This window comes from Tachypleus tridentatus, chromosome 8 (assembly GCF_004210375.1).
Source record: "Tachypleus tridentatus isolate NWPU-2018 chromosome 8, ASM421037v1, whole genome shotgun sequence".
NCBI classification, from domain to species: domain Eukaryota; kingdom Metazoa; phylum Arthropoda; class Merostomata; order Xiphosura; family Limulidae; genus Tachypleus; species Tachypleus tridentatus.
In genome coordinates, this window is record NC_134832.1 from 66,248,413 (window position 1) to 66,265,074 (window position 16,662).

The 16,662-nt window shown below is 32.9% G+C and overlaps 2 protein-coding genes across 4 annotated transcripts in view; both read right to left on the reverse strand.

The window, feature by feature from the left end:
• The window catches only part of LOC143222556 (uncharacterized), a 191,643-nt gene that overhangs the window by 102,559 nt on the left and 72,422 nt on the right, over positions 1 to 16,662 (reverse strand). The window contains exon 1 of one of the 3 annotated variants that reach the window (XM_076449196.1): positions 16,440 to 16,552. The exons of the other annotated variants lie outside the window; for them this stretch is intronic. The gene's annotated coding sequence lies outside the window, so the exon portion shown is untranslated. Of the gene's footprint in view, positions 1 to 16,439; positions 16,553 to 16,662 lie in introns of those variants that run through there. 3 annotated transcript variants of the gene reach the window in all.
• Positions 3,393 to 3,755, reverse strand: LOC143223918 (uncharacterized). The gene has a single exon (XM_076452392.1). It carries the CDS (start codon positions 3,753 to 3,755, stop codon positions 3,393 to 3,395), a length of 363 nt encoding a protein of 120 aa, XP_076308507.1.

Consider the following 16,662-nt stretch of genomic DNA (forward strand, 5'->3'; position numbering starts at 1 on the left):
CAAGTATAATTTTCACTGCAAAGAAGGTGGTCCCAGTTCTAATATATAAAAATCTAAGTATGTTCCAAGATTCTTATCTGAAAATGTGGTGAAGTTAGTTTCTAGAGTACAAATGAATGTTATGCTAGAGAAAAACTCCATTTAAATATGTTATGTAATAAGATTTTCGGGACAACTCTAAAGATATTCAATAAACACAGTTCAAACAAAACTCATAGAGTAGTAAAGAGCTTGGTAGGATAGCTAAGCAACAAGGAGGTTGAGAAAAATTATTTCTTAAGCATAACTCTGTCAAACTTACAACTAATCTTAGTTGCTATTACTCCTACATATCAGGAATAAATAAATGAGTTAGTGGCCCAAGTTCGAATAGAGGACTGTGATATAACGAGGTAAATATTGAAACTAGGTGGATTTGGAGAACGTTGACTACAGGAATTTTTTTTTTAATTTCAGGTTATAAGTTAGTTAATAGTGATTTTGAATGGCGAGAAAGGTAGCGGTTCACAAGGTTGAATCTGTATGGAGTTTCACTGGTAGAAATAATATAAATGGCACTTTCGCAGAAAAACGATGTCAAAGAAAAATCGTATAATGAGATCAAGGCTATCAGTAGTAAAGATTTGATGTAATAAATATGGGATAGTTTAATTTTAAGATACACATGTTGGGATTGCATAGAGTCAAGTAGTAATGAATAAATGTTTCTTAAAGTGATCCAATATGGTTTTCTGTTAGAAATGATCAGAGAGCTACCTAGGGAATATATAATTTTATATTTATTATTCACCACCAATTAGGACGTAGTTGCAAGAGTTCAAGAGGTTAGTATTAACTTCAGATCAAAATAAGCTAACTATTTAGATCAAAACTAAATTCAACATAAAATGGAAAAGAAATAAAATGTGATATATTTAAAGTTCTAACAAATACTTTCAAAAAATGTGGTAAGAAAAAATAACAGAGTGTACCTTACTATTCATAAAATCTAAATTATTAATTTAGTAAAGTTTGCGATTGACATTAAACTATTGGACACTTCTAGAAATGTTGAGGATGTTGAAGTGCTACAGAACTACTTTAAACAGTTTTTTAGTTAGTCAAATATTTGACAAATAAAGTTTAGTTATAGCAAGTGAAATATTATATTAGTGCATCTGAATTTAATTTGAATCACACATTTAATATAGAAAGGAACACGCTCGTTAAGGTGGAATGGTGGTAGATAAATCACTGAAGCCATTGAGACAGTGCTTTGTTCCTGGTGGTAGAGCTAATAGAATTTATGGTGTATTTATGAACATAATGATTAAAAGCTAATATAGATAAACATCTCTTTATATGATAGGTATTACCTGGAAATTGTTGTTTTTTTTAAGTTTAGTCTCCTTATTTACTAAAGCATATTGAATAATAGAGAGGGGATCAGAGGAGAGCTTACTAGGATGGTTGTGGGAGATGAAAACGTTATCTTATGATCTCCTAAGGTACTTTCTTTGGAAAAAAGAAGAGTAAGAAAAGAGCTTATTGGAATTCAAAAGATCATTCGAATGATCGGCAGGATAAAGGTTTCTGATTATTTTGTGGTACATTTCAAACGCTAACAGATCGAGAAAAAACGGGTTTGGATTTAAAAAAAACAGCAAAGAAACAGAGTAAACTGCAGTTAAAAGAGTTTTATTTTTTCCATCAGAGTTATCGTTTATGGAATGAATTGTTGTAGCAGTAATGAAAGCAAACTCTAAACAAGAGTTCAAAATGATTCGATAATTTCGTCAAAAATGAAGAACGAGATTAAGTTCTAACTGTTCTCAAAGGTGGGTGTGAAGGATATATCTTAAAAGACCAGATTGTCCCTTGTTTTCACGTGTTATACCTAGACAACTAAAAATAACCCAAATCATTTTTATATGCCACTGACTATTGTCAAAACTATGTTGTCGGATTGTGATTATAATTTAAATTGTGGCTAGATTAAATAACTTTAGCTTGCTCCCTGATGACTCAACGGAAAGTGTGAGAGCTTAAAGGCTAAAAGACAAATTTCGATACCCGTGGAAGGCAAAGCACAGGTATTCCATTCTTTGCGCTTACCAACAAACAAACCAAAATTAAATAACTTAAATCACCAAGTTATCCTCAAATATCATTTGTTTAAGTTGAATATATATTGTAACTACAACTAATGCATGAAACTTTAAGGTAAACAAAATATTTTAGATGACAAAGTAAATGCAAACTTCTACTAAGATTGTAAGCATTACAGTCAAAATTGGAGGTTTAATATAAAAGAAAATGTACCCATTACAGCTAAAATTCGAAACTTAATATAAAAAAATGTACACATAACAGTTAAAATTAAGAGACTTAATAAAGAGAAACTCTACTTATTACAATGAGTATTGAAAACATAAAGTAAAGAAAATGTAGACATTTATACTCAAAATTATAGACTGTATAAAGAATAAAACCTTTACTGTTCTCTGGTAGGTCGATGAAAAACAATATTAACTGCTCAAAAAAATTAAAGGAACAAGTACGTTTTCTTATATAATTTATTTCAGTGTTGAAAATGTGATAATATTTTTATTTTTTTAGATAATTTGCCTCAGTTCAGTTCAATCTGTATTCATTTTTTAATGTGTGATGAAGGGTAAAATATGGAGAAATAAAATTTTAAAAAATGACCAATATCACTAAAACTAGTATCCCATATGAAACAATACCTTAAACAGTTTACATGCGTTTATTCAAGAAATCTTTGAAACATTCAATATGACTTCCAATGCCTGTGACACACTTCTGACACCAATTTGGCACACTTCGAATAAGTCTATCAATGTTATCTTTAGGTATAGCAGCTAATTCCTCTACCAGGACTTGTCAGAGTTCCTGTACATTCTAAGGAGGGTGCTGGCGTTCACTAACACACACCCCAACAATGTTCAATCGGATTTAAATCTGTAGATCTGGTGGGCCACTCAGAAGTCTCTATTTCTTCCTCGTCAAGGAAGTCCATACACAGTTTGGCGACGTGGGCTCGCGCGTTAACCTGCATGAGAATAAACCCATCGCCGATAGCACTAGCAAAAGGCCTCACAATAGGTTCCACAATCTTGTCTCTATATCGTCGTGCATTCAGAGCACCCCGGTTGAGTATTAGTAAGTCCGTGCGGCCACTCAAGCATACGTCTACCCAGACCATTACAGAACCTCCTCCATAAATGGCGACTTGCAGAATGTTACAGGAAGAAAATCGCTCTCCTCAGCGTCTCCACACTCTCGCACGTTTATCGTCACAAGACACTGAACCTGCTCTCGTCTGTCCACAACACAGTGGCCCATTGACAAAGTTCTCAGTCCAAGTGTTGACAAATAACCTGGCTGCAAAGTCACGCTATCAGAATAACGTCTCTTGCAGGCCGTCTGGCCCTAAGGCGTCCTTTGTGCAGACGATTGCGAACTGTTTGGGTCGACACACGGGTTCTAGTGGAATGTTGAAGGTCATTTTGCAGCGACCGAGCCGTAGCTAACCTGTCCCGTAGAGCGGTAGTTACGATGTAGCGGTCCTTTCTGGCTGTTGTGCAGCGATGACGGCCTTGACCTGGTCTCCTGTCATAAGAGTTCATCTCCTGGTAGAGTCGCCAAAATCGATTGACGACGCTTGGTGACACACCGATGTGCTGTGCCACCCTCCTTTGGATCTGGCTATCCTCCAACATCCATACCTCCCTGGCCACCTCGTTCTCTATCATATACACCCTCTCTGGTTTATAAACTACATCATTTTAAAATAATCTATTCATATTTGTGACTAGATCACTACGCTTACCTCTGTAAATGACGTAGCTTTCATTTTGAAGTAAATTATAACATTATTTCTATACATTTAGCTTTCTCTTTGAATTTCATGAAAATAAATGTGTTATTATTTATTTGGCGATTTTCATGAATGCCTAGGTGACGATATTACCTGACATTTACTTTGTTACATGCATAACGAGTTAAGATTTTAAACAGACGGAAATTATTTATTTATATTTAGACGTTAATTCAATCCCAATATGTAGCAAATTAAGTATATTTGCCAATGACATTGATACACACAATTTTCTTTCTCAACACAAGTATATTTTACTATACAAACAACAAAAACAATTTATAATAACGGTTATTGCAAATAGCTATTAAAAATATTATTTTATATACAAGAATGTCACAAGCTTACAAACTATACTGAATCTTCTATCTGGCATGGAACTGAATATTTTATCAACGGTCCAGGTCCAAAACGTGCGGCCCGGCATGACCAGGTAGTTAAGGCACTCGACTCGTAATCCGAGGGTCACGGGTTTGAATCCCCGTCCCACCAAACATGCTCGCCCCTTCAGTCGTGGCGGGAGTCATTATGGTACGGTCAATCCCACTATTCGTTGGTAAAAGAGTAGCCCAAGAGTTAGCGGTTGGGACTAGCTGCCTTCCCTCTAGTTTCACACGGCAAAATTAGGGACGGTTAACGCAGATAGCTCTCGTGTAGCTTTGCGCGAAATTCGAAACAAACGAAACCAAAACAAGCAAATTAATTCTATGTTGATAAATAGGTTAGGTTCGCTTCTCTTGGAAATTAGCTAGCTTGAAGCAAACGGAAGTTTTTCAGGGATAACAATATCTAATTTTTTCGTAGAAATACTAAAGTACAAAGCTAATTCACTAAACTTTGTGATTTTTGAAATCTATAAGCGTTCCTAGTCAAATATCTGATTAATAAGCGTTTGTCACAATTATAGCTTTCGAGGCCTGTACTATACTGAGTGTAACGACTAAATAATATTCTATTACTCTCTCTTGGCACGTCAATTCATAGACTTTAAGGCGAAATTCTCGAAAGTTCAACAATATTCGAAGACACGCGAATGTTTTCGTAAAACATATATTGTTGATTCTTACTCTCGAGTATCTTCTACAAAGTTAGAGAACACAGATGTCAAAACAAATGTATAACAGTAAATCCTTTGCAGTGCCCTCTACGAAAATATTATTTGCCACCTTGTTTTTATCGGAAAATAACATCGTCTTAACACCACAATTCCAGATATTTAAAATTTTAATAATGATATTTGGCCAAGGATTAATATTTAACGTATTCGGTGAATAATAGAATTTTTGATGCAGTTATCGTGTTTTATTAATTATTACATAATGGTTTTAAAACCGACTTTGGGAAAAAGAAATTCAGCGTTTTCCACACCGTTTCTTTAAATAGTTTGAAATTGTGGTAGTTAACAGACACAGCAATAAATAGCATGTGAGTAATGTTTGTAATTTGTAGTATACCAGTCGTTTCACTTATTTAAAAAATAAGCCTGAAAATAATTTCAACCAACTTTAAATTGTAAACACTCAGGGTTGCATTTATTTTATGAATAATGGTCTTATATTGCATGAAAAAGTGTAACAAGAGAAATACTGTAAAACATAAGCACACACACTTTTAGTTATGTTTTTTAAAATATCACTGACAGATAAATCAGTAAATATATTAGTTTCAGACAACTGATTATTGTACTGTTCTCACCTTATCATATATCTTTATATTACACTAAATATCAGGTAACTTCTAAGCTGTGTCTTGAAGAAAATCTAACTTATTCACTGCATTTCTCACGTTAGGCCAAACTTCTCAAGTGAAAGACAAACTTTTAAATCGACTGTACGAAAATTCCGTAAAATATTAAACAAAGTTTACCTGTCGCGTCACGATGATAGATAGATAGACATGAGTAACAAATTATGTGGAAGCATATAGTTCAAATTTGTGAAGTAGATTGAACAAATATAACAGATATTTTGTTTATGGAGTTCGAAGAGATTTATGACTGAGTGGTTGAAACTTTTCTAAATTCGGTTTAACAAGCTATACATAGAGTATTTCACTTTTTCTTTTTTTTTCAAATAAATGCCGATCTTCTTGTGAAGTATTTTAGAACCTTTTAAGTAATGACTTTTTTAAGGGAATAGTATGAATGGTTCGTTTCATAAGGTCATATTATTTACTACGCTCACCTGAAAACAACTCATATTTTAAAGGCTCTCACTTCGTGTCTGCCATACTTGCAGATAGAACAGTAAGTGCACCTTATCTTAAAAGCATCTTAAGAGTAGAGTACCTAATTATATCCTGGCAGATGAGCCACGGGCCATGTGTTTGTGTAATCATGTAATAACCACAATGTCTTGGAAAAACTCATCAATCATATTAACTTCATGCTCTGACAGAGCTATAATAGAGAACTGCGACTGTACATAAAGCGACTTTTTTTTATAGTCGCCGACGCGTGGAAGGCTCAATTTGTAAAGTACCGAGAAAAGAAAAACTTTTAAGCTAAGAAAACATTAAACAAATAACTAATATCATATTCTTTAAAATACAGAGATTGAGTTTTAATTTTTTATGGAGCAAATAGTATATTCGGTTTTGAACATAAGAAAAAGTTTTATTCTTTCGACTAAAATTTATGAGAAACCGGTACTTAAACGTAATTTTATGAGCTTTTTTTTAAAAAAAATCTACCTTTAGTAAGAGAACGGACTTATTTTGAATTTTAAAATTTGATTTATTTCAGTAGTCGCATTGTTAAAATAACATGGATACGAGTATGTATAAACATGTAAAGTTCTGGATCAAATGAAGATAGCGTTTATACATATCCTGCTGTTTGGGAAGTTTGACAACTAAACTACAATGCAATACATTTTATTCGTAAATTCAATCGATTTTAAAATTTAAAAATCTGAAAAACACACAAAATAAAGTTTACTGTCAATGAACAATTCAGTAAATATTATTTTAAAGATGTAAACCACACACATTATAAAGGAAACGAAAAAAGAATTATCCCTCCACGTTTAAAACATTTTCTGTAGAATTGTTTTTAAAAAATGACTACACATTTTCAGACATTTTAGAAGTGTAACTGATGATGTAGTAAAACTGTAGTTATAGGCTTCATAAATTCGTATCAAAATGTAGGTGAGCATTAGAAAAAAAAAAATGTAACACAGCAAACCAAATTGGGTGTCATAGGTAGTTTTTAAGTTGAACATTTTGCTTTTATTTAATCTAGGAAGACACATGTGCCAAACGTTATTCAATATGAAAGAAAAATATACACACTTATATGAGGTTCCAACCAATTCATCGACAGTGCATTAAAATAAAGTATAGAACAACGTTTCGACCTTCTTAGGTCATCTTCAGGTCAAAAGAGAATTTTCAACTGTTAACACAAAGATGATCTAAAAAGAGCAAAACGTTGTTCTGCACATTATTTTAATTAAAGTTTTAATATCCATACCAGCCGTCTTGAGAATACATTTTAACTTCAAGTGGGTCTCTCGTCATCACGAATGTTCCGTACATAATTCTGTGCAATCAAAGGTGAGTCGAAATGACTTGGAAAGCTTTAAATCAAAATTTTGAAAGATTACTAAGGACGTCTGTGAACATAAAACTTGATTATGATAACCCATATTACTCATTAAGAAAAAATATAGTGTGGTGTTCATCGTTTTGACGCAGATTTTGTAATCATTCATACATCTTTCTCTTGTCCATTTCTACATTGAGAAATCAATAATAATCAGTCACATAATTTATTGAACCATAACAAGAAATGAATAGCATATTTATTCCAGAGATGGATTTGTATTAGTGGGACATTCAATAAACTTACAAATAGATAACAAATAGATAGATTTTAGTTCCATGTCCAATTCAGAAGTAAATAGCTGTATTGGACTTTACTCGACTCTAAACACTTAGATACCATCCAAACAACCTGTTGTAGCTTGGCAACACAAGCTATAGTACTTTTCTTGTTTTTCTACGTTAAGATGCCAGTAGTTTCCATTGTTTCTGTCAGTACTTTTAGCTTTAATATACAGTCATTGGCGATTTGTGTAATAATTTGAACCTAACACAAGTTCGTGAGGTACTTCTGGTTTTACGGATGAAAATATTATTAAACGTGAAGATACTCAACTGTAGAATATTAGGTAGATTCTGTTCTCTAAAACCTTTAAAGCTGTTTCATAATTATTCTGATTTTATATAACTTGTATTTATGTGTGGTCTTATGCGTATGTACTTGTGTATATGATAAGCACTTCAATCACACTTATGCTTGTAAATAGTTATTTTCCTATATATTATTACCTATTATTACCCACGTACACAGAAGAAATTCGAGGAGGTCGAGAAGAACCTTCTATTTTTGTATGTTTAACAAAATTATGCTTATATAGTTGTACCAGTTGCTTATGAAATTCAACGTATTATATAGAGTGTACAATCTTCTGATGAAGCTAAGTGCTTTTTACTGATTGTGTTTCACTCAGTATCTCGATTTTCTGTCTACACATAAGATGCCTCTTTCGAACATTCTGTGTACAGACCTAATTGTTTACCTGATTGTTAACTCTTAGAACTCTTAAGCAATGTACTATCCAATGTACGAGCTCCTCAAAAAAGCGTTAACCGTAGTCATAAATTAAATAACAAACTCTTTAAAAAATTCAGGTTTGTTAGGTTTGATGACTCTTGATTAAACATAAAACATGGTATTCCGCTAGAGTTGCTGCTTGAACGTCAATCTATGTCCTTGTTGTAGCGTTCACCATTCGATAAGAAATCTCCATTAACGCTGTAAAATTCAATAAATTGCATAAAGCGATAAACTTTACGACAGTCATAAATTTCACAAAACAAAATTTATAATCATATCAACAATTGTCATACAGTATTTGTAACATTCTTCAACCCACTCCACTCTTGAAGAAGGAAGATTTCCTTCCGAAAATATTTGAGTTATCAAGTTTCTTGAATTGTAGTGTATTTGTTTCTTAATTAACCCAAAAAAGTTTGTCTTGAGTATTGCTTAACTAACTTCCTGTCACTAGATGGGGCAAGGTAATGGAGTGCTCATTAGTTTATTGTTATTTATTTGTATTCTTCGAAATAAAAAATAGTATTAATATCTTAACTTAAAGAAATAAATAGTGATTTTAATTTGTTGTTATTTTAAACTTTATTTGGTCATTTCAGTATTTCTTAACTCGACAAATAAAAACTAACACCTTAATGATAAATTTCAGATTTTTCTTTTCGTAACATAAAAATGCCGACGGACACAAACTGATATTGCGGGTGTACACAAAAACTATGAAGCAGAAGATTACTTATTCTTACAATAAGTATCTTAATAAAATCTTAATTATTAGAAACAAGAAATGTATGTAACGAGAATTTTAACCGGTTTTTAACATATGAAAGTAAGAAAACATATTCAGAGAGTTAAAAAGTTAAAAGATAAGACTGTTGGGCAAGAGTTACTTTCTATACGAGTTAAAATAATTTTCCTGTTTTATAAGTTACTAAAAGTAACCGTTTAAGATATCACATAATACTAATTCACCACAAAACACTTTCAATGGGTAAAAGCACAAAGTTTTTATTCTACATGGCTTAGTGCGTTATATTAAAATATAACGTGATAATCACAGCCGATAAAGAAGTCTCAGAGTCCCCGCTAGTACAGCGGTAAGTCTACAGATTTATAACGCTAGAATAAGGGGTTCGATTCCCCTCGGTTGGCTTAGCAGATAGAAATCTCAGTACGTAATGCCAGCAATCATGCAATAAGATCATAAGGATGTGTTTAAAACATGGTTTGGAATTTCCAAGGTGAGAATACCCCTTGCATTTAATGATATTAAAAATAAAGGAAATATCAGGATTATCCACAAGGATATCTGCAACTAGTCGAATCCTAGATGTGGAACGTAAAATGTACTGTCTTGTAACGGGTGAAAACCCTCGAACACAAAGACCAGTGGTAAAAGTTGTCCATGTGTCCGAGGCAACAGTATGCAACATAATCACGAAGGATTAACGTCCGGAAACAAAATCAGCAGAATATTAGTTCACCGAGATAAATCTTCCAATCATATCTCCAGGTCTAACCGTCGTATACCTCAAATGGTTGGAGAATGAAATGAGTGTTCATAAAATATCATATTGAAATATACTGATCAACCTATCGATCACAATAGCTGTAGTTTTATTTACGATCAGACTGTTCAAATGAACGCTAAGATACTGTCATCCTCGTAAACTGCATGGAAAGCATGTAAGTAGGAATAATGCGCTTTGGAGATTACGACAAAGCCATTAGTAATTATAACAACACTATAGATCCATAAACAAGATGTACGGTTATGAAACAGAGCATTACAAAACATGACGAACTGCACTAAAACAAAATGATAGGGTTCGAGAATAATTTTAATATGATATACACAACCTTCAATATTGTTACGTACCCACACACAGACAAATGCGACTCATTATCCTTGTGCCAATCCTCTTCAAGTTGCAGAAGACATCAATGTTCAATCGAACTGAAGTTCGAAGATGTAAATTACAAACATTTATGAAGCCGTTTGATAGGTTTTCACTGAAGGATAAAAACTTCCTGCTATCTTAACCTTATATTTACGATGGTACCATTTCTAGGTAATAAACCAAAGAAACCTTGGCTTAAGAAATTTCCAATAGAAGCTTGAATGGGCACATTTCAACAATAATGTATGCATGTTACATTAATTATTGTTATTCTTTACAATCGACTATAAGTTAAAATATCGTTGAGCGACTAGCTTTTATTGCTTAGTAATCATGTAATTTCCCAAGCAGAGTTTTTTCTCTTTTGTAATACGACAAATAATCAAGCAGAGAGTAAAGTATTCAGAATATTTAAAGCACCACCCACCAACAATTATTAGGCTACTTTTTACAGATAATAAGTTAGATTAGTCTTCACATTATAATGCCTCCACATCCGAAAGGTCGAGCATTTTCGATGACGAGATTCAAATCCGCAACCCGCAGACTCTGAGTTGTTCCCCTTAACCACAAAGCTTTTCCAGACCCTAGCGTATATAGGATATAAACCTAACTTATCTTATTCTTGATGACGAGAAACCCGCTTGAAATAAAAATGTATCTCAGAACAGCTGATATGGGTGTTAACACTTTTATTGGTAAGGAAAAAACAACGTTTCGACCTTCCTGCTGTCTTCCCTGTAGTTATCACTTCTAAATTCAGAAAAGATAGTGGAGATTTCATATAAAAACTATTAAGTATGTTAATTCACATCCACAGAACGGGTGACAAATACAGTGTATTACTTTAAATACTCTAAATACTTTACTCTCTGCTTGATTATTTGTCGTATTAAAAAAGAGAAAAAACTCTGCTTGGGAAATTACATGATTACTAAGCAATAAAAGCTATACATTACAAACTTATCTTAACTGGCTACGTACATTCCTCAAGGCTTTCTACCGGAAATAATATGAAACACTTTTCAACTTTTCTGTGAAGATATGCTTTGGGGAACCCGGCATGGCCAAGCGCGTTAAGGCGTGCGACTCGTAATCTGAGGGTCGCGGGTTCGCATCCCCGTCGCGCCAAACATGCTCGCCCTTTCAGTCATGGGGGCGTTATAAAGTTACGGTCAATACCACTATTCATTGGTAAAAGAGTAGCTTAAGAGTTGGCGATGGGTGGTGATGACTAGCAGCCTTCCCTCTAGTCTTACACTGCTAAATTAGGGACGGCTAGCACAGATAGCCCACGAGTAGCTTTGTGCGAAATTAAAAAAACAAAAACAAAACAAATATGCTTTGGTTCCGCAATTATGCCAGAAATTAATCAATTATCGTTAGATTTATTGCTATTGCTGAAGATGTTATGGATATTTACATTACACAATACATACATTCTTTTGATTCTGTAAACAAATCAGGTCATGACTTAATATATAAATGAATTAAAGATTACTCAAGAAACGTTTGCAGACGTAAGTTATATAATTAAATATAGTTGTTACTTATCTCTAATTCCTGGATATTTTCTGTAATCAATAACAGCAGCAAAACCATTAAATCTTCAGACATGTCAAATCTTTCTCAAGTGTTCTTCAAAATTAAGAAACTTCGAAAGGTAAGTGAGATTTGTCGAGGATACTTCAGCATAATGTAAAATAGCGTCCTTTATTGTTTGTGTAGGGTATTGGTTATAAAATCTATTGTTAATATTTTGTGCTTATCTTTGTCTAAGAAATGCTGTATTTCAACAAAAAAGCTTTCTTTGTATTCTGTGAACAATTCATTAGATTCAGTTACAAACTTTCAGTAACTAATTTAAGTCGAGTTACAAAATGGTTTGAGGGTCGGAGTTATAGCATTCATCCTTCATAGCCGTGTATCAAATCGTTCGTTTAACTGGTACACAAAATTTGTCTTTTAGTTACTTGGATTCTTTCTACTTGAAATTTATGTTACAAGCTGAGTTATCAACAATATATCCATTTGTATATCTAACTGTAATACTACATTTGTTTTAATCTATGTAAAATCAAATGTGTTTATAATTAGCACTTTGTATTTTTTTACATGAGCATAAGTTGTAAGTGCAATTATCGTAGAAAAAAACGCGTTTTTCCTCAGTGTGTCTGAGGAAAGTGTGTCTACTAAATCACAACAAAAAAATCTATTATGTTTCTTTTATGGTACATTAAGCACCACAATTTAAGAAATTCTATATGCTACTGAAGATTTATTTCGTTGAGTAGAAACGTGTTAACAGGACGTTATGGGTACATAATGTATTAGGGTATGATAGAAGTCGAATATATTTACAATAGTAACCACAAGTAAACCGTTTGTTAAATTTGTTTCAATATCTCAACAGGATTAGCGTATTGGATTTACATTACGAAGGTCTTGGGTGTGAAGCGTAGCGCTACCAAACACGCTCTGTAACCGTTATAAAAACGTTACTTAATTTTGCTATTCTGTTCTAAAAGTGGCCTTTTCACAGAACGAATACTGTCGACTAACTGATTTTCCTCTGGTTTGTAAATCAAAATTAAAAATGGCTATGCCTGAATAATAGAAGTCTGACTTGTACGTTTGTAAGCATAAAGTATGATGCAGGTGAACAAACAAACAACCCACAACTCACCAGACGTTTCCAACTGATCAACGTGCTTAGACTGAATTCGAAGGATCGTGTTTCGCAACCATTTGCCGTAAAAACACACTCCGCACATTGGTGTCACAGATGCACTATAAAAATGATGGTCAAATCCTACAATTCGATCAGAAAAAAGTAGCACATTAATTGGTGGTAGGTGCTAATGATTATCTGCATTCCTGCATTTCAAAATTAGGGATCGCTATGCACTCGTGTAGCTCTGCGCAAAACTAATATAAACAAACAATCTCAACGGGTAGGTTACTGTCAGTATTATTAGTAGTCCATATACAAAAAGTAAGAACACGCTCGTGGAAATACAATACTTTTTAAAAGAAATTCTTAATTTATGACAGTCGGTTTTTTTCAATTAACAAGTGTACGATGTAATAAGTGTAAAGTCTGTGGTGGTCATAAGCGCTGTTTGACTCTCATGCTGTATGAACAAACCATAACTAACAATTAATGAATTGTCCTGACACTTTGTTTTCCATCCAGTTTGAACTAACCTATCCATACGTATATAAATCACGTGAGGATTAATAATATTTCAACTCCACATTGATAACAGTATTTTTTTACTTTCCAGCTGACGTCATATCTACTGATGTCACGCAAATCCGTCAAAACTCCATAACACATTGCTCGCATTTTACATTTTACAGACTCTGTACGTTTGACAGTAAAGGTTTAATAATTACACTACGCGTGTAATATCTACCTGAATATATCATTCTTTCACAAAATTGAATTCTAATTCACGAAGCTATTTCTAGTTTTATACTTCGGCTTGATAGAAGACAACCTCTAATTATAAATTATAAACTACTATATTTATATATACATACATACATTTATTTTATTTTTACAGGTTGATATCTTTTTTATTAGATTGTAAAGAGATACCCTACTTTAAACTGAATTTTTGTTTCATTAATTACAACGTTAAAATCAGGGGTTCGATTCCCCTCGGTGGGCTGAGCAGATAGCCCGATGTGGCTTTGCTATAAGAAAAACACAAACACAAACACACACACTTGTTTCAATAATCTGGCAAAGAAATATTTTTTCAAGAGTATTTTAGTAACCTATATTGAAAATGCGTTACAGTTAACTTTTAAATAATATTTGACAAAATGATCAGGGTATATTCAAACAGTTTCTGCCTAAAATGACGCTACAAAATGGTTCGCTATGAATAATGTGGAGATTACGTAACTTTGAAACACCACTAACTGTTTCTTTAGTCACTAATCAGCTTGCTCGCTATTGACTTTGAGACATTTCGATTACTATCTTCCTTTGTCTTTGTCCCAGTATCGAACAATAAAATATTTGAAACTGAGGAGTTGAATTTCTACGAAAGTAGTTTTACTGCATACAAAGCTAAGCTGGTTAAGTCTAGTCCTTTTAACAGGTAATACATGTTTTATGCTACACCTCAATAAAAACTAAAATTTTAAAAATAACATCCTCTTCTGTTACAATGCAAGTTTTCAGTAAAACGTACATTGTAGGATTTCAGCTACATTCAACGGATCTAATGGTTTGAGCGAAAGACCTTGTTGGTAGCAGCATATAACAACAAGATGAGGATTAAAAATCTGCGCAACGGCCATCTTCTATCATACGTCATCTAATTTTCATGTTCTCATACTATCAGAATTAGTTTACCAACAAGCAAAAACTGGCAATCGAACGAATATCTATACCGATACAAGTTTAACTGACCTTTATTCTATATGTATCAATGTAGTTGATGTTTATTCTATATATATCAGTGTAGTTGATGTTTATTCTACATGTATCAGTGTAATCGATGTTTATTTTATATGTATCAGTATGATCGATGTTTATTCTATACTGATACAAATGTAGCTGATGTTTATTTTATACTGATATAAATATGGCAGATGTTTATTTTACTCTGATAAAAGTGTAGCTGATGTTTATTCTATACTGATACAAATATAGCTGGTGTTTATTCTATATGTATCGCTGTATATATATATTACTTTGTTGACGTATAACTTATAAAGCATAAGATTTTCCAGATTTGTACATGCACTCAAGTAGTTTCCCTTGAGTTACCATACATAGCGTGTCACTTTTGACGCTCAGGTTTTTCCATTCAACTAAAGTGAAGTGAAAATGCTATTATAACCCTATTTTATTGAACACCTCCAGTGGGTCAGTCAAGAAATATGTGACTTAAATTATTATCGGTCTTACTGCGATGCAATATTACAGATATATAATCAACTAACGTAGTTAGAAAAAACAACCAGAGCTCACCTGACAAAATTACCTACAGACACATACTGCAATAGCTTTTGTGTATTTCTAAAGTTCCTTTAATTTTTCACTTACAATGACTGTTATTACTATATTCGTAGCAAAAACAAACTCGTTTTGATAAGGAAAGAAATATCAAACTCGTGATGTTTTAGCACAAAAACGACACAACAGTCTATCTATCCATCACAAGGAACTGATCCACGGGTTTTAGGGTTGTAATTACATAAACGTAAAGCTAATCTACGGAGAGACAAATCAAGTAACAAAGTACTATAAATAAAATTAATGAAAAGGCAAGATCTTGCAAAATAAATGAATTTAAATAATCCAGATTCTCATTATCTATACAAAAAGAAAACAGAAAGAGATAGACTGATACAGAAAAATTAAAGTTTATCTTCCACAAGTTGTGGATGACATCATTCGTTCCTTTACGGTTGTATTGTGGATTGGCTTTGAATTCAGAAAGATAATTTATTCCAATTAAAGAAATGTTGCTTCATAATTAAAGTCTGGTCGTCCTTTTCATTTGTAATTCTCGTGTTTTCTTGACTGCAAGTACTTGCAGAAGATATAGAGTAATTAGTCGGTAATGGAGGATTACTACCAACAATGATTGCCCTAATTTAGGGGTTTAATCACCTTCTGATTTCACTTTTCATTGTTAACTTTCCAAACAAGTATCATAAAACTAATATTTAAGCTCATAAGTGTTTGTATTTTTCTTATAGTAAAGCCACATTAGGCTATCTACTAAGCCCACCGAGGGAAATCGAACCCCTGATTTTAGCGTTATAAATCCGTAGACTTACCGCTGTACTAGCGGGGAGCTTAAGCTCATAAATAATCATTTTTATATAATGTTCAGGATAAGAAACTTACATTTAATGATTACATGGACGATTCCCGAAGAACTCATTTTATTATATTGTGAAATTTACGATATGTTAAATAGCTTTGTGTAAGTAATTGCACTAGTATTATCTTTTTAATATTTACCGTTTTATAAAAACAATAACATAGTAGCATAAAATTCTTTACCTTATAAGTTATTTTTCCAGAAGATTTCATAAAACATTTTCCATTTGCATAAACTAAGGCCATTAGATACGTTTCTATACTTGATGAAACGTTATTATATTAGGGCTGTCAATTTAAAGAAGTTAAATAAGGCATGTTCACTAGTGGATTTCTAACTTGTTTGCAAGATTTTACTTGGCAGCTTTTAGCTTTATCTAAAGCAGTTAAGTACTCTTGAAAGCAA